At 35.8% G+C, this 19167-nt stretch overlaps 1 protein-coding gene and 1 long non-coding RNA gene across 2 annotated transcripts; one reads left to right on the forward strand and one right to left on the reverse strand.

Annotated features, from left to right (window-relative positions):
* Window positions 1-1190: 1190 nt before the first annotated feature.
* LOC149921125 (gastric triacylglycerol lipase-like) lies at window positions 1191-11750 on the forward strand. The gene is made up of 9 exons (XM_090163934.1): window positions 1191-1397; window positions 2350-2551; window positions 6090-6204; window positions 6699-6855; window positions 7651-7743; window positions 7813-7971; window positions 10066-10137; window positions 10879-10947; window positions 11505-11750. Exons 1-9 carry the CDS (start codon window positions 1191-1193, stop codon window positions 11748-11750), a joined length of 1320 nt encoding a protein of 439 aa, XP_090020060.1.
* A 5508-nt stretch (window positions 11751-17258) lies between these two features.
* On the reverse strand, window positions 17259-18451 carry LOC149921126 (uncharacterized). The gene is made up of 4 exons (XR_016477384.1): window positions 18363-18451; window positions 18158-18289; window positions 17936-18057; window positions 17259-17862 (listed from the first exon to the last, which is right to left on the reverse strand). It is a non-coding gene; the product is annotated as an uncharacterized LOC149921126 (long non-coding RNA).
* Window positions 18452-19167: the final 716 nt, after the last annotated feature.

The raw sequence follows: 19167 nt of genomic DNA on the forward strand, positions 1-19167 counted from the left end.
AGCCAATGGCACGCGTATGAAAATAAACGTATGATCTAACGTCCGATGACGAAAAAACAGTGCGCGAGAGGAAGACGGAAATCAGCCGTGATAATCATTCCTAGGTCAGGTTATGGATTCCTCTTATTAGAAATGCACCTTGTGGCTCATATCATTGGATTCACTACTCTCTAAATAAAGTCGTGTCCTTATAATAATAATAATACTATTCAGCTAGGCTAAACGCAAGGCACCACCAAGTCCTCAGCAATAAGAACTTTAAAGCTTCGATTTAAGGTAAATGCCACCACTTTTAAGGGCCAGTTTTAAACGCAGCTAGTTTACTTCTGGTATTAGAATCACGAGGATATCGCCGTCTTAAAGCAAAGTCCCGAAGGTATTTGTGCGTATTAAGATCATGTACAATTAAGCCTACGAAGGTCAGTGAAATCTCAATCGACAGTACTTCGGAAGCCCTCACAAGCCCATTTTAAATTTTTGAAGAAGTTAGTTATTTTCCCATTAAAGTGGTTTTGGCGATTTTCACCTTAAAATCTACATACTTTTTTTAAATTAAGAGCGATTTGGTTGAATAATATATTTTTAGTTAGAACTGATCATTTCTGAACTACGTTTTCGGTTATATTAAGAAATTTTAATTTTAAGTGAGATTTCTGGCCAATTCGCGGGACCCCACATCCCGGTACGCGCTATTGCTGTATTGGAATTTCGTGCCAATTGATACTGGCACTATCTAGCTCGTTCGCGTTTCGCTACCTTTCTTCCAAAACTCAGTAACTCGTAAAATTATTTATGTTATTATTATATTTTTATTATTTTAATATTTAAAATAAAGTTAATACATGGGGGAATTGTGTGTACTTAAATTACCGTGACGTCTTTTTTATGTATGGGTAAAAAGTCAAACCATTAATATTTAGGGTGAATAAGCACCTGCTACTTCCATTATCCCACAAACGGTCACCTACAATCCTACTTTTATAACGATATAATAACTCCCCGTTGTTTCATAACCGAAGTTAGCTATTAAACCAGACTCTCTACCTATTAAACCAGACTCTCTACCTATTAAACCAGACTCTCTACCTATTAAACCAGACTCTCTAGCTATTAAACCAGACTCTCTAGCTTATATCCAAGTTATTTTATTTAAACAGTTAACGTTCCTTAAAGTTTTATCAATTACTATAATGGCCTATAGAAGAATATTCCTTATTTGTGTGCCACTGCTTCTTCTGCAACTGCAAGTATTCGGGACGGTCTCCAATTTCTTTGACACAGTTCCGAATCTGTTAGAGTTCTTGGGTGGGAGCGCTGAAGTTATTGTAAAGAATGTATCAACACTCGATCCCAATTTGAAGACCAATTTCTTCGACCCGGATTTGACCAAGAACACGGTAATATTGAAATAGTTAATTCAAACTTTAAATGAAATCCTTACGTAATTTTTTCAAAAACATTATTTAAAATTTAAATCTCCATTTTAGGAATATGACGTCAGTGGGTCTAGCGTAGGTTTCGTGAAATTGAGAAGCAAATAACCCCAAATAGGACACTTATTTAGCGTAATTGAAGCAAAGCGTCGATATCAGCAACTCAAATGGCGATACGTTTCAACGTTTGTTATTGTCGTAGGCATACTACAAGTTAACCAATCTAAATGGAATTTTCTACATAAAATTTATCTCTATGTACTTAACACTTCTGAAAATACGTGATTCTGCAGTCCTACCCTCAAAAATCAAACGATTCTGGGCCCCTTTAAAGTTTATAAGACGCGAGTCTATATAGGAATCACGTCTACGGAAATGAAGTACGTCAAATACCGACCGTGCATATTCCACGCTGATTGACATACTTATTTTAAATATAAATCACATTACGTGAAAAGTAGATAAATATTCGATCGCTTTTAGGTCAGACCACTAGACACTACGTAGAAAATTCGGTTCTTATACATTCGGTAACCCTTTAAACGTTTCTAAGAAACGTTCATTTTTAATAACCTTTAAGGGGTTACATGATGTAATCAAGCTTGCAGGTTCTTTATTGCCTAGGGTAACAGAGTATTGGCTTCACCTTTACTAGTAAATATACGAACTAGTGGTAGAAACCGTTAATAAACGTTCAAAGGGGTAACCGTAGTTCATTTTTACATGGGAAATGTTAATATAAACAGTCCCCGCGAAAAAACCATTTCTCGTCAACGGTGCACGTTAAGACTTAATTTAAGGTGTTGTTCAATAGTTACAAGTCTTATGCAAATACAGTAAAATTTATAGAGACATATTAATTAATTTATATTATGAACTTCTGATAATTACAATTAAATTGCTTTTTCCACTTTAGAGTCAGCTAATTCGGGATCAGGGCTACCCTGTGGAGGAATACAAAGTGACCACGAGCGACGGATACATTCTGGGAGTGTTTCGAATTCCTCACGGATTGGACAATCGGAATCAAACTAATAAACCTGCAGTTCTAGTACAACATGGAATATTGCAATCCTCCGCGGCTTTCGTTTTGAATTTTTTCGCGTATCAGAATTTAGGTACATTTATAATAAATATGCAATGCGATGTTTTAAAGTTATAGCACAACATCCAACCGAAATCGTTCACGCGACAGATAAAACACCATAGCTAGATAGTTACTTACTCTGGTTTGGCAGGGGCGTACCGAAGAGAGTACGTTTGGGGGGGGGGGGGAGGTAAGTGAAATTTGCCAAGTGAAAAGTTTGTCAAGTCGTCTAAGTTTGGATTGTTACGGTAGATTTTAATTTAAATGTTTTATTAAAATTATTATGTATTATATTTCGCGAAGACTCGACTACCGAACGTGTCTATGTCATTCTAGCGGTACTATTCCCAATTCAATGGCAAAACGGTTCGGAGTCTAGTTATAGTGAATGAAGCATTTGCGTACTCTCTTTATATATAAAACGAGATACACGAAGAAGAAAACAGAGATTGAACGATGGTACAGCAATTTAAAAATCCCATCAAACCCGCTTACTATTTTCTCGTCGTGTATCCCGCTGTAGTAAAAAGAGATACATTTGATCCTGGCGAATACTAGTTGTTGTTTAACTGAACTGCTTTGAATAACTGGAATTATTCATACCCAAATATAACATAAAAAATTCAAACACTTATTAACTGAAATATTAACGTAAGAACAACCGACACTGTATCACACGTTATCTTTACCCAACGCAACTTTAGGAATATTGGATTGTAAAATTTTCACTAACCTAATATAACATTCACGACTAACCTAATTTACCCTAAGTAAAAAAAAATGTTACTTATCATAAAGAAATTAAAACTAGTTATTTTTATAAATTTTATACAGATTTCCAAATTTAACGTAGAAAATGAACACTGAAATAATAACGAACAACGCTACGGGTTGCCGCCATTTTTCCGAGATTTTCCCACCTAGCGCGCGCTAAGCTTTTTACAAGGATGCTGGCGCGTTCATCCCTCCTACTTCGCCTCCCTTCCTCTCCTCCTTGAACCGATATTCTCTATCACGCGTCTATATTTAAAAAGCTTTTACCACAAGGCTGAACTAAAGTTCCGACACACTAGCTGCCTAGCATAGAAATAAGGTCTTTAAGTTATACATAAGGAGAAGCAACTACATAGAAATCTCAAACATAGTTAATGACTTTAGGGAAGGAAATTGCTGGGAAATTCTAAATGATTCGTTGCAACATCGTTTAATTAACAAACATGTTTCATAATTTTCATTTTTCCAACTTGATTTGCCAACTCTCCAAAGCTTTGGGGCGAGCCTCCCCCGGTCCCCCCCAAAGGTACGTCCCCGTGGTTTGGAAAGCAACACGGAGAGGGTTCAGCGGATTGATTGGACAATACCACAACAAAGGTTCAGATCCTGTAGGACCAAAGTCCATTCTTGTCCATGCTGTCTTGTATCCTGCTTTATAAAAAAAAGCGATCCATCCTGAATAATAGCAAAGGCACAACCTTAAGCCCAAGTTATCTAGAGACTTTTGTTTTTAATTCAGGTGTGAGCTACTTTGTGTAAAATAGCTTTGAAAGCATTTTAAATAGCTAGTTTAAGTTTTAAACGCCATATTGAACTACCCCGTCGCGATACCATTGTCGAAGCCACGCTCTCAACCAGTGATGGGCGCGCTCGTATCTTTGGATACTTTTAGGATACGAGATGATACTTTATCCGAAAAATAAAAATTAAAATATACGATTTTGATATGATCTTCTACATTGCAAAATGATCGCGATAGAATTTTGAAGAAATAAATTCGGGAGCGAACTATATTTGAAAAGATTCTTCTCTTACCTAGCCTAGCGAAAAAAAGAGCGGAATAGAGCTAGTGCTTCCATTTTTTGTATTAGAAATTACACGATAGATTTTTTCTGGTTTCTCTTCAATTTTGTTTGTATTTGAGAGGAAATATTTTAGCGCCATCTAGATATGCCGATATACACTATTTGAGCGGCGAACGTATCTCACGTGATACCGAAATATAGCCAAACCCGAAACAATGTTAAGTGATAGAAGGGAGAGGATCGGTCAAAGGTCGCGCCGTTTTTCTGGCTGTTTTTTAACGGGGGGGGGGGATAATTCCCTCTATCCCTAGGCAGACAGAGGAGGGAAAGCAAAGACTGATTCTAGCGATAAAAAGCTGCGCCGCGTAGACTGAAAGGCGATTTCAAAACTAAAACCAAAACTTCCAAAAGTTATTTTTCCCACCGTCCCAACTCCCACGCAGTTAGAGTGTCACGTGTGTTGCAAACTGGCAGCGTGGGCTGTGGCGATGCAATAGCTTTATTTATTTTCCATAATTTAGTTTTTGAAAATACGAAAATTAAGATCGATTCTAATCCATAAAATCAAAATCAAATATTGGAAGGTTTACTACTGAATTAATAATCAAAAGATAAAAATTGAAATATTCATTTTAATACTTCGAACTTTTGATATGAAAAAATTTGATTCTACTTTCTCGTGAAACGTACTTGAAATATTTTTAAATATACTTTTCAAAATAATGAAAACTAAAGAAGTATTTGAAATGATACTTATCTAAATCTTTAAAGATTTCTTCTGAAATTTTTCAGGCAAGGGCAAAAAAGAATTGAAAATAATTGAAACTCTCATATCTTAAAGAAATTTGAAAGATCGTGAAAAAATCAAAGGGCCAAAACTGAATAAAATGAAAGATTGTGAATGATTTTGTCGCCATCTATGCTCAAAAATATCAAAAATAAAATGATATTTACAGAAATTTCAGAGGGAAAAAATTGAAAGTATAGTATAGCTGCTGCCATCTATGTAAAAAGATACGAAAAAGATAGATAGAAATTTTTTTGTGCATCACTGCTCTCAACCCAATAACTAACTAATTACCGATCAAAACGAGTTGCGAAGAACGCAAATGAAAAAGATGATTGGACAATACTAAAGGACCCGTAAAAAGCCTTACTAGTCCTTCGTCACGTACCCTGCTTTACTAAAAGAAGCACCAAGCCATCTTTACGAATTCAATTTGTTTAAGAGTATTCAATAGCCAATTTGACTCAACTGTTCGTGTGACCGTGGCTTAATTGAAAACTTTGAAAGATTTCTTTCGCTAAAACGGTTCAATACTGACGACGTGAGGATCAAATTAGCTATTGAAAACGATTTTAAGATTATTAAAATTAAATTAAGCGACAGCGAACCAGTAAGCATGGACTGTAATCTATGTCTGTTTGTCATTAATGTCTGCTCCGCGTATCCTGGTTTTACACAAAAGCGGGGGCGAATTCAGGATTTCACTTCAGGTGGGATTCGAACTGGATACCTCTTTTAGATTAAAAATAAATTATACATTTTGAACCTCGCTCGATCTAATTCACCCCAAAAACTCCCTTTAATATACCCTGGCTATGAAGCGTCTGATTTATCCCTCTTCGCAATTTAACTTGCAAATTGGAAATCTGTTTTGGTGTCAAAAGACCAGAATGGGGTTTACAACTATAGTTAGTTAATGAGTTTTGGCTGTCGTCTCAAAAGTAAAATAGAAATATTGATATATTTTTTACTATATTTGGCAGCCACTATCCTTGCAGATGCTGGATACGACGTCTTTTTGGGGAACTTTCGAGGGAATATTTACTCTCAAGGACACGTCACACTTAAAACGAATGACCCCAAATTTTGGGAATTCAGGTATAGCGCAGAAAAGGTCTTTATTATCAGTACAGTAACTTAGGTAACCTTTTTGGGGACCTTCTTATCACGAGGACGTAATATTTACTCCTCATTGTGTCATCGGCGTTGGCGGGAGGGGGCCTAATGTTTGGGGCTACTTTAAGGGAATTTGAGGGCCTTCGAGTTAAGGAAAATGTAGAATATATCCTACCAGCTGACTTCGCGAATAAGCAAACCAATATTTTGGCGAATGTAATTTTGAAGTTGCCGATGACCAATCCTCTAATTTACGGCTGTTGGTAGATAACAGTCTATAAGACACTGCGAAGCACCTTGAGGCAATAATGGTGTTCCATAATAGCGTCATGCTCATAAACTAACTGACCTAAAATTAAATTCCCAATTTTAATAAAATATTTAATATTATCTTTTAAGGCTTAAGGAAAATGCCTTCAATATGGTAAATATACTTCAATAAGCTAAATTTACTTCTGTTTGCACCTTATTTTAAGCATTGACGAAATAGGTCTGATGGATTTACCCACCATGATTGATTTTGTCCTGTCCACTACCGGTCAACAGCAGTTGAATTACGTCGGTTTTTCCATGGGAACAACAGCTCTGTTTATGCTCTTGTCGACACCAAACCCGACCAATTATAACGACAAAGTTAGTTTTAATTCCTTAAAATGTCCAAGGAAGTTTACTTGGCAGTGCCGGATTAACACTTTTGCAGGCCCACTATAAACAATTGAGACCTGACTTTTTGACTTTGCACATGCCTTAATACGGCCCTGTCACTTGGACTTAGGTTTAACAATTGAGTAGAGCGAGTATGTACCTTGGATGTGATTACAATATGACATTAGCCAAAAGACAAAGAAGCTTCCAAAAAGTTGTTTTATAGAAAAAAATTTAGGGGTACCTTTCTACATATATGTTTAATTTAAATATTTCAAAACCACTCCAAAACTATACTGCAAAGAAAATAATAAAAATTATATAATTATGAAAATCCAAGGCTCTTTGGAGAAGTCTAGTCTTAGTAAGTGGGTCAGGACAAAACAGATTTCAAGTCCACTAGTATTTTTCTCTCGCCTGGCCAATAAACCTTTTGTAATATAAGAAATTTAAATTTTAAATTTAATTCTATCTTGAATTTTGAAAAACAAGTTGAACTAGTCAAAATTTATATCCATTTATTACCCTATTATACGAACAATTGTTTTAGCGATAATCCATATTGCATTTATTATTACTGTCGGAAGAATGGCTAAATTGAGACGATCCCTCATAGGGGGAAGTAAAAAGGTCACGAGCGTGTGCTTCAATCGCGAAAGTTTCAATTTTGATCTTTTTGGGGCGAAGGATCATATTGTAAGAGCGTAAGGTCGATTAGGTGCAACTCTAAAAATCGTCTCTTCTCTCCAAGTATTTCAAATAAATGCATTCTTTCTGTTGTAGATCAAAATTGCAGCTTGTATGAGTCCAGTTGCCAAAGTAAAACACACCTCAGCTCCTATCGTTGAGCTGTACCAATTCAACGACCTAGTTACGGTAAATATCCTGGACATAACCTACCATTTCCTCAAATTACTAGCCCAATTAATACTGGAATTTTTTCAGATTCTGACCGTCTTAACCGGCACCAAAGGGTATTTCCCGGCCAGTGGTGGTCTGTTTACTTTATTAGAGGACGTAACGTGCGGAAATGGTCTCACTGATCAGCTTTGCTTCATCCTGATTGGCATTGTTAGTGGCATTGACTCGGGTCACTTTAACCGGGTAAGAAAATTGATTTTTCTATTTGACAACCTATAATTTACAGAAGAGCGAATTCGAAAGATTAAGCAAAAAGTTTTGAATCAAGTGATCATTTTCGACTCTGTTGTTATCGCTTAACTACTTCGGGGTCAAATAAGCCATATTTCTGCCGAAAGAGAGAGATGGAGATGGGTTATGGGAAGTGTTCTATTTCAAGCAGCGATTCTGTTACAAATCGTAAATACCGATCTTAATTGAAACGCTTCAAAGTCTTGTAAAATAAAGGCGAAACCGGTATCGGTATACGAAGAGTTGGCGTAAAACAGTGAAAGCGAAATTAAAATGTTGTGTTTAGACAATGCTAACGGGTCTTACAATTAGACGCATTTTAGTGTTGATTAAATACAATTTTATTTTCTTCGTCTAATCAGGTTTTGGAAAATGTCTGAAATGTGTGAAACTCCAAGAAATTACGGTAATGGATCAATAATATAACTGTAACATTTACAGTTACACAAATATCACCGTAAAATACACGGCCAAACTCTAGTTTTTTACTTTTTTCGTATTTTTGACCGTTAAAATAACAATGAAAATACAATTTGTTTGTCTACGGTAATACAACACCCAAAAATGCTGTAATTGAATCAAACTTTGCCATTACCATTGAATAGCTAGTATTAATTTTAAATTTTTGTTTAATAAATGCAGTAACGGATTAAACAATAGCCTTGGTCCCGGAACTGGTCAAAAGGTAGAGGGGCAGAGACTAAACTAGAGCAAGGTCTGATAGTGATCATTCTAGGGACCGGGTGGTAGTTAATCAGCCACTAAATTATTCATGATGACATTGTAGCACATTTCCATCGGATGGCATGCAGTCTTTGTGATTGATTTACACGTGGACCAACAAATGCTTTACATATAACAAGTACTAATTCGTAAGTTCACAGTAGATGTTGTAAAATTATTAACGGTTTAAAAGCTGAAAATTCGACGGAAAAGTCACTGTTTTAAAATCATTATTTGGTTTTACTATTTTGCTTAACCGAATATTTTTATAAAAGTGCGTATTAAATGAAAGATATATAATTTAATTAAAATATTTTTTCAGTCGTCTATTTTGTAAATCCTAACAAAGGTATGATTTTCAATATAGAGGATACAAGAATTGTATTATGTTTAAAAATTGGAAAGCAACACCATGTTAGGGATGTTTTTAGTTTACCTCAATTAAAATATGGTTGTCGGTTGCAGACGCTGACACGTCATTTAAGCCATTTGAAAAAGTTTACCTTGGACTATTAAAGTGAGAGTTTGTGCTTGTTGGTAGTTGATGGCGAGTATTGCATAATTACTGTTATTCACCTACTGGTGTGAAACAACCATTTTGAGGGCCAATCGAAATATTGTCTTGTGAAATTAGGGCAGTTCAAATATTTTCAAAAACCTAAAGGGTACGCAATAATCTTATCATAAGAGAGTGGATAATTGAAATCGTAATATTTTGCGAGAGTTTCGTTGTTTTATTCTGATATTCATTATTCAAGGATTGAAAGAAATAGATCTGCTGAGTGCTGTAGCAATTTTGATTTTACGAGTTGATTGCATTTAATTTTGTGGGATAACGGTAAAATGTAAGGTAATTTTACCATATAATCAACATTTGAAAAATCGTTAAGTTTTTAGTAGTAATTCAGTCATTTTAAATATATCTTTGTCGTAAATTTTGTTTCAACATAGCAATTAATTTTTATGACCAATTGTACATTTAACTTGACTCCAAAAATTACGGTAATTTCTTGGAGTGCACTAGTTTTCTTTACCTGTTGAACTAAAAGCAGGTGTTTTATTCGCGAACGTTTAGATACTTCAAAAATGGTCGTACAAGCTTCTAGAAAGCTTTTAAAGGACGCCAAAACTAGCAAGAATGGGTCAATACACATCGCGGGTGGGCATCGACCTCGGGTTTACCACTTCGTATTCGTGTGAGGTATTTTTTGACGGTCTTAATGTTTATTTTAAACGGCTTTTTATAATACTTCCCTTAGGCATTGGTAACCTTTTAGTGTGCTAGGTCCCATCTCTTAGTTTACGGAAGATTATTTATTTCAGACAAGACTTCCTGTTTATGTGTACCATGCAATCTCTGGAACATCCTCTTACACCATAGTCCATTACGCTCAGGTATTTAAAATTTATTATTTTACAAAATTGAATCTCCGTAGCTACCTTTTAAAGGGAGTATGAAAAAGAACATTAAATGGCGGATCAACGAATTCATGTGTTTGCCACTAGGAGCGCTCTGGGTTGTTTTAGGGTAAAGTGCGTAGGAGTCTCTATTTCTACCAGTTTTGGCAAAATTGCCATTTATGAGCCTCAGCCGCGGCGCTCCTTCTAGTTTAGTGGCTAAAATGATTCGTTCGAGCGGGGCACTTGATAATATTCGGGCAGGATTATTCAACCTTTATGTGGTTATCGCACAGTAAAACAGACTTTATTCGCTTCACCTAGGTGAAAGAGGAGGATTTGTTAACAGTGCCCTCTATTATCACAGTTAAACGAAAGTCAGTTAAAAATAAGTAACAAATTGTGGTGTCGTTTAATTACGAAATAATTTAATACACTTTACTTATTAAATAATATTTTCGGTAAATATGTATTTAAAATTGTAGCTTTCTTTAATAAATGTGATTATGTAAGTTAATAAGTAGGTTCAATAACGATGAATTAATTATCCTTAATTTGAATAACTCAGCTTGCAGGGGAAATGCCTGTCGTTATATACATCAAAGTATATTTCGCGGATTGTGAAATGGGGATTTTATATTAAATTCTTGCAAGAAAAAAGCAATTTTTTAAATCATATATTCAAATTTCTACGATGAAATAATTATTTAATTATTATTTCGTTTTTTGAAACTTTAGATTATCTCGGCTGATCGCTTTCAAATGTACGACCTTGGCCCGGAAAGGAATTTAGCGAAATACAGATCGGTACGAAAGGTTTCCGTAAAGTGTAAAGTCGAGTGTAAAATATGGGTATACAAGGGAGAACATCGAGTGCAACGATACAACTTACAAGACCGGTTAAGTTGCCCCTCGAAGAAGTGTAGCGAGATCTTGTAAGAGCGTAGAGTGTATCAAATAATACGCTTCACCACTAGACGTTTGCCCTACTCCTTTTCAACGGCTGTGCGCTATCGTTTAGGCAGCTCACAAAATGATGAACCGCAGTAAAGGCGAGCGGTCAATAAAGTGTGCTACGTCACGTATCACATTTGCGGAACCTCACTTATTAATTATTTGAAGGTTCACTAGCAATTTAATACTTGTTTTTCTCATTTATAAAAGTAGGATTAGTTTTTATTTGGAATATGTTGTAATAATTATGAGGTTTTTTAGAATAAAGGAACCAGGCTCTTGGTTACTTTATTTAGACGGTGGAGGTATATCGAATTGTTAGTCTTTGTTCCGGGATGGAGGGGAAAGGCGGAAAAGTCAACTTTTGGAGTAACGTAATTTGACCTCTACAGTGTCGTCGTTTCTTTCAGGAAGTACCACCGGAGTACGATGTAAGCAAAATAACGGCTCCTTTGGCCTTCTACAGTAGCAACGGAGATTCCTTGGCCACGCAAAAAGACATTGACTTCTTGCGACAGAATTTGAAACCTGGCGTTCTGGTGGAAGATTTCATCGTTGAAATAGATAATTATCACCACTTAGATTTTGTATACGCTGAAGACGCCTTCAAATACGTCTACAAATTCATTGTGCAACGTTTCAAAGAGAATAGATGATATGTTTTTAGAGTTTACTTTATTAAATATTTATTCAAGAATGGTTTTAATTATATTAAGGGAGAATGACTATAGAGGGGGGATGGGGGGACGTCACCGGAAAACGTCATCTTTGGGGAACCAGTGAGGCACCGGGAATATTTGATTGTATCGGGCGGAAACAGCTTACTCGTCGAGCATGAGGGGGACTTAGCCCCATCCAAAAAGGGGTGCCGTAAAATTCTGGCTATATCCATATCCAATCACGAAATACAAATTAAAAAAAAATCATTCAATAAGGCAATTTTACCAAGTAGGCTGTTCTGCAAAAATCGAAAATGAGAAATAAAATCTCGATCGCCGGGAGTAGTGGCGTACTCCAGTAATCCTGGGCGTCTGGGATGCAGTTTGTGGATGACCGTTTGAGGAAGACCATAAATCCCCCCACGGGTGTCCTCATCCCTGTCCCCACGTATCCCTCCGTTGGCGTGGCCGTTACACGTATCTCGCCCTGATTAATCAAATGGACGAGAGGACCCCACGAATTGTCCCACACGTCACAATCGACTAAAAAAAAAAACACTCGATCCGTCAAAAATGGCAATGCGCGTTTGGAGAACTTAGAGAAGAGGCGAAAATCGAAAAATCAAATTATAAGTTCATTTTTAAGTAGGGTCAATATGTTACCCTTTATCCGGTATTTCAGTCAAATTATAAACTTAATGCTTAAGCGAATGACAAATATCTGTTTATTTTTGGTGCCTAAGGCATGCCGAACAATTAATTAAAATCACATACGTCGGCATTACATTACCTCGATTTTAAATTTATCCACACGCTCATTGTCATTTTTAACGAATTATGTTTTTTGGTCGTCTTAAATTTTTACGGAATAGCTCTCCATGGACATAAACGGGATGTAGCGTTTTACCCCCCCCCCCACACCTTTGTGCTGTGTCATTCACGTAAATTTTAAATAATTATCGGTTTAACGTTTTTTTAAATGACAATTTACAGCTCAATAAAGGAGTTTGCACTATTGTAATTCCGCTTGAATGCTATGTAAAAAAGCGCGCGATAAATATAATATTTGTTTTGAGCCAAGAAGTACCAAAATTATTATTTTAGTTTAAAATTTCATATATGGAAATTTCTTAAGGATCTAATATCACCGATGCCATCTTGAAAAATGGCCGCCAAACTTAAGACGTTGATATCTCTGGTACGTCTTTGTTGAAGTAATTGATTCAACACCAGCAAAGTTGATGCCACGACGAGACAGTAATTTTAAACGAAACTGTGTATTTAGAAAACCTAGTTAATTAGAAACGAAACACTGTTTAGTTAGACTACATTGAGCGAAATGATGTTTTTAAACAGTATGTCTGAGCCAAAAAAAATGCTAAATGTATACGGCGCAAAATGGTCGATACATAAGATAACCGATTCAAAAATAACCAAGCGTTATAAGAGTCGGCAGACGACCGGACAATCGCCCTAATGATAGAATTATGAGAATAATAAACGTTTCATTCACCGAATATTCAAAACAAAGGCTAGATAGAAAAATCATAATTTCTTTAACTAGGTCTTATTCAAATAGATATTAACCTATAGATACGTTTATAGTTGATTTTACCTAAATAACACGTCATTGTGTTTCTGGTAGACTCAACAGAAAATGCCCTGTACATTATATTAGTAGCTAAATTTTAGATAATTTCTTTTTAGTGTTATGACAATGATTGAAGAACAAAAATATTCCCAAAACATAAATACTAAAACCACACCTATGACACTTAATATATACTTATAAACAAAGGAAATTAACTCAGCGTCACCTATAAGTCACTCTCGTGTTTGTCCGCTCTTAGTCTTTGGTAACCAGTAATAATAATCAATCTCGAACTATTCGCCAATTTCAGGGTGTGACGAAAATGTCGATAAATCGATCCTTCCAAAATTGGTTAAGAGGCGAAATACAATAACCAGTATTCAAGGTTCTGTCAAACTATACGTATTTTTGGGAAGAAAACGCTTTCTACTCTTTCGCTTGTCGTCTTGCTATTTGGCTTTCATCGCTTAGTTTGAAACGCGTTTAGGCCCCGAATACAAAAATATGACGGACACCATTAACATAAATAAATAGATAATTTTATATCTTTGAAGCTATTTTTAAAAAGTAAATATAAATTTTTATTAATGATTTTTACAACGATTACCATAAGAAAGTTGCCCACTTAGCTTAAAAAGTCGTGTTTATCGAGAAGACATTCAGCGTTAACGAACGAAAAATTCTTAATTCAAGGACTTTATGAGACGTTGTACCCACAATGGTCAATAGTTACGATAAAATCCAAAACAATTTGGAATTGTTTAAAAGTTTTAAAATATTCACATTATATCAATTATTTATCGGATTTCCGTTCGGACTCGCGGTACCGTTCAAGGCGTCCATCGTTTTGAGGTCCTTATGTCTGGCCGTCACGTTCACGCTCTTCGTTATTTTCTGCGTCACGACTGGTCTCAAAAACATGACACTTTTCGAGTTGGAAGTTAACAAGATGCGACATTCTGCTCTGTTGCTACTCTCCGGTTGCGTTTTCTTCTTCGTCGATAGTATCTACCCGGTGTTATTGACAACTTGGATGTGGTGGAGCAGAAAAGACCTCAACAAGTTTCTGAACAAGTATCTCTCCATACAGAACAAGTTGAGTACCTGCCGTAGTCCTAATGGCACTTCTACCTTGAGAAGTAAAAGCTACAAACTCTGCTTCGTTGTCTGTTTTATGTCATTGTTTACATCGGTTTTAAACGTAGTGTTAAACTGCGTTCTGATGCCCAGCAAATATCCGGTGTGGATAGAGGTTTTAGAAAAAGTCGCGACATTGCATTCAAAAATCTTCACCGTCATGATCAAAACGTCGCCGTTATCATTGTTCCTTTTCGCTGCTTTGTGCTGTCGTCTTCTCGCTGAAAGTTTCAAGGACAATTTGTCCTCTATTTTGTCCCGGACAAGATTAGATTTCGATAACGGGCCAAACGCCGAACGTCTTCAAGAGTGGCGCATTCTCCTGGGGAAATTTCAAACGCAAATTAACACGGTGAATAAGACTCTGGGTAAACTTATCGTCTTTGATTTTACCCTGAACGTGGTCATTATTTCTTGCTGCATTTATTTGATGATCAAAGCTTCACCCCTCGTCGTGCGAAATTCAATGGCGATCTCGATCTATGTGTTGTGTGCCAATGGGCTCTTCATACAGATAGTTTCCGTTCTCACATATTGCGTCTCATCCGAAGGTTTCTACGCAGAGGTTAGTAGACATTGTGAAATGTATCTTCTTAAGGGTTATTGATGTTAGAAGGGCCTACAAAGTTATATATTTCTACTCGATCACCTAATTTAATATTTCTGCCATAAGATTTTTCAGAAGCTAAAGGCTAGTTTTCACTTGGGTAAAAACGTTGTGAAGGCAAGCGTTAACTCAAAATAAAATGCATTAGGCCTAACGGAGATGTTACAAGTTGGCGTAAGCTGTCCAAATGAAACTAACTATTAAATTTTTAGGAGCTCCTTTCCCTCAGTCATATGACCCGGTCATAACGTCCTACTTCTCAAAACCAAGCACTTTGTAGCCCAGCCCCCAAAATTCGAACTAGTTTAAGCTAGTAGTTTATCTTATTTTGTTAGCAGAATGACAAGCAGATTAAGTAACGAGCGTTAATAATAGTAAATTTATAACAAGATTAAATGTGTTTTGTTATTTCGCCGAAATAAGCAACAACGGTCATTATAAAAGCGTTTTAATTTTCAGTAGGCATTGGTCTCAAGCAAATCGTTAAATGGCGAAGGAGATTACTCGATCACAATGTATGTGTGAGTTTCGTAATTATATTTAAAGTAGGTCACGATGGCAAGGAATCAACTTCGCCATCTAAGTTTTTCCTTGAGACTAAGGCCTATTGTGTCAGCGAGTCTATAAAGTCTTTAAAGTTAACGGCGCTCGTTACCTTCAAGAAACTTTCGTCTTTGTCATTGACACCTGTATTATGATAAGACCCTTGTTATAGAGATGGCAATGAATCTATCCGATTCTTCAAAAAAATGACTTTACTGGAGAGGGTGGTGCCATCTATTATTGGCAAAGGAAGGTAAAATTCAAAATATCAAAACAAAACGTCGTTACAGAACCATTTACAATAATTTTAATTAGATAAGTTATATTCTACTTAATGGAATGTAAACTAAATTATATATCCATTATAAAATATATTGTAAAAAATTAATATAATCTAAGTTATTGACCAATTTACCAACGAGCTAACCAACGCGAGGGATACTTTTATGTCCCGCCTTTTGGGTCAAAATGTAGCTTAAGCATCTTGTTTTGATTTCGACGCTAGTGGCATCTTTTGAAAAAATTGCTACTTCACATTGAGCCGACACTTGTCTTAAATGCAATCGTATAGGTGTTAGAAGAAAATGTTTCATGTTATTAAATCAGTAGTAAGGTACTACTACCAGAGATACTGACAATATAGAGATATGAAACTCCGCCTGAAAAGCGACCCCCGGAATTTTAAAAAAATCTTGAGCGGAGCGACGCCTAACGGCCGGGAGAAAGCGTATTTTTCGAAATCCCAAACAGCGGATTTCAGACGCAAAAATTTATATACGCGTTTTGGCTTAGAAATTATCATCTTGAGAGTTTGTATCAATAAAGAAATATGCCTGGAAGTAATTGTTCTGTAAAATTTTGTAACAGTTCCAAAGTAAAGCAAAGGATCTCCTTGTTTAAGTTTCCAAAAGAGAAAGAACGGTGGGAAAAATTAATTAATAGCTTTTGTTAGGCCTACCTTTAATATGTGGTTTTTCAATAAACTTAGCTCTGAGAAATAGCTGATAATGTCGGAAGAAGCTATCTTTATTTGAAAGATGCGATACATTTACATCATAATAAAATATGCGCCCTACATTGAGGATTCTTGTTTTATGAATAGTAAAACCAAAAACAGACTGACATCAAACGCTATTCCAACAATATTTTCAAATGAATTTAAGCCAACAAGTAAAAATTGAGTTTTAAGTATTGTTTATTTATAAGTTAATTTAAATGAAACATATTTCCCAAGGGAATGATAATTTAGCTAGTTGCTCAAACGTAAAGGTTCCGGAGAACTTAGTAGAAAATGATATCAAGGACAATCATAAAACAACTGGTACGATGAAATTTATACATTGGTAATGGGGTCATATAAATAGAATCTAGTAAACTGTCTGTAGAAATGGTGGAACCAGGGGGGGGGGGGCAAGGATTGCAATGCACCTCCCTAGAATTTTACTGGGAGGGGCAACTAATGTTATTCCCCCCTCTCAGTTAAAATCTTCGCAAGGCTCACATTATCATTTTAAAAGCATAGAAAGCTTATAGAACCTCAACTGTGTTTAAATTTCAGTCTTTTCCCGCCAATTTACATAGTAGTAAAATGTACACGTGCATTCGGAAAAGCTACACTCCATTAAAAATTCAAAACCATTCTCCAGACCCCTTTGGGTTTCACTTTGCCCCCTCCAACTTCTAGAACGTTCCTACGCCCCTGAAGAGCGCAACAATATTATCAGTTGCAGCAAGTTCCAGCGAAACTATATCTACAGAACAGGATTGTAAACAGTTTCATTCAAAACAACTATTAAATTTTAACATGATTTTCTTTATCAGTGGAAATTCCTACAATTGAAATTCAGCAGGCTACTAAACCTAATATCGAGACAAATTCCTTCTTAACATTAACTTATATAAGACCCATATAATAATTCCAGATGATTATGATGAAAGTCTTCCATCAGCAAATAATTATTATCCCAGGGCATGTTCGGAGGAAGACTTTCAAATTTGTAAAAGTTCACTTGAAAGCCAAGGGCCTGGAAAACAAAACAAACTATCTTACATTTCAGGATATGTCTTATCTCGTTGTAATAAAAACCACAATTGTGAATAATGCAAAACCAAACTTGTAGATGAAAAACAAACACTCAACCAGTCAAATATATTAGCATCATTTAAGTCTCGTGATACATCAACATTCAGTGGCTTGACAATACCAACTGAAAGATTCCAGAGCAACGTATCTGAGATCAAGGACAAGTTTGATAAACTTTTCCCAATGGTAATACAAATGAATAAAGTCAAAGAGAGGATTACCAGAATTATTTCAAGAACAATCGATCAATCTTGGTTTATTTCAAAAGATGAGATGCATCAGCATGTTCCATGTGTTGATTACTTGAAAGAAATAATCAATTTTTTTGTACAACTTTCCATTCCTAGTACATTGGAAAAACATAATTTAAACCACAAGTATGACAAAGCCCAGAAACATCTAGATCGCAAATTACTTAAGGTTCAACATTAACAAATACTTACCAAACATTTGAGTCGTTAACCATTTCGATAACATATACTTGGATTAATAATATTCCAATTATTTATCCCAGAAATACCCTTGGATTAATGATCATTAATTTAACCTCTGGCCCTGATTCAAGTAACAAAGGTCTAAAATAACATAAAAAATAGTTAATATATGAACTTTCTTAAAATAATTAAATATAATTAATTAAAAACTTACTTTTTATCTTATCTTAATAAATTGTATTGAAAATCCTCTAAGCAATCGTATTTCTTTATTAAAGCTGCACATATGATTCATTGAATTTCATTCAAAACGTAAACCTACTACAAATAAACATGGGAAGAAAAAGCTTTCTCCCGGTTGATAGATGGCGCCGACGTTAACGAAAAAAAAAGGGGTCGCAGCGATGTATAGGGAGTTTCATATCTCTATATTGTCAGTATCTCTGCTACTACGGCCCATGCTGGATTTGTCACCTGTCCCGGCTTTCGATGCTGGCGTAGGGCACTATGATTATAGACCTCCGGTGCTATGGTCTCTGTTACTAGGTACACCGGGCTATAAACTCTGACACACTGCTATTATGTATTTTCATAGTTTCTAATTAGCAATTGATGTTAATGAAAAATGCATATTTAAAAAAATTATTGACAAGTATTTAATTCAGGGGCGGAAGCGAAAATATATTTATTGATTTCGGGGGAATGAAAATGTGTAGCCGATCCGCAGGCATCGGAGCCGAGAAACAAGTTCCACGAAAGGGAGGGTGGGGAAGAAAATCGTCACCAGCGTGCGCTTCAATCGCGTCGGAAGACTTCAGGTTTAGACAAAAAATTAGATAACTCTTTTAGAATAAGGGGTTTGAGAGCGACGCTAAAAATCGTCTTAGCAAAACGTTATCCACACACCAATATTGGACGGATGTTCAAAATTAAAATATTAAATACACGTCATGGAATGTCATTATAGATGTGAAACAAAGTTGATTGACCGAATCAAAAGAGTAAAGATCGTGTAATCG

The sequence above is a fragment of the Leiobunum rupestre genome, chromosome 11 (genome assembly GCF_980474605.1).
Source record: "Leiobunum rupestre chromosome 11, qqLeiRupe1.1.hap1, whole genome shotgun sequence".
In the NCBI taxonomy this organism is placed as follows: Eukaryota; Metazoa; Arthropoda; class Arachnida; order Opiliones; family Sclerosomatidae; genus Leiobunum; species Leiobunum rupestre.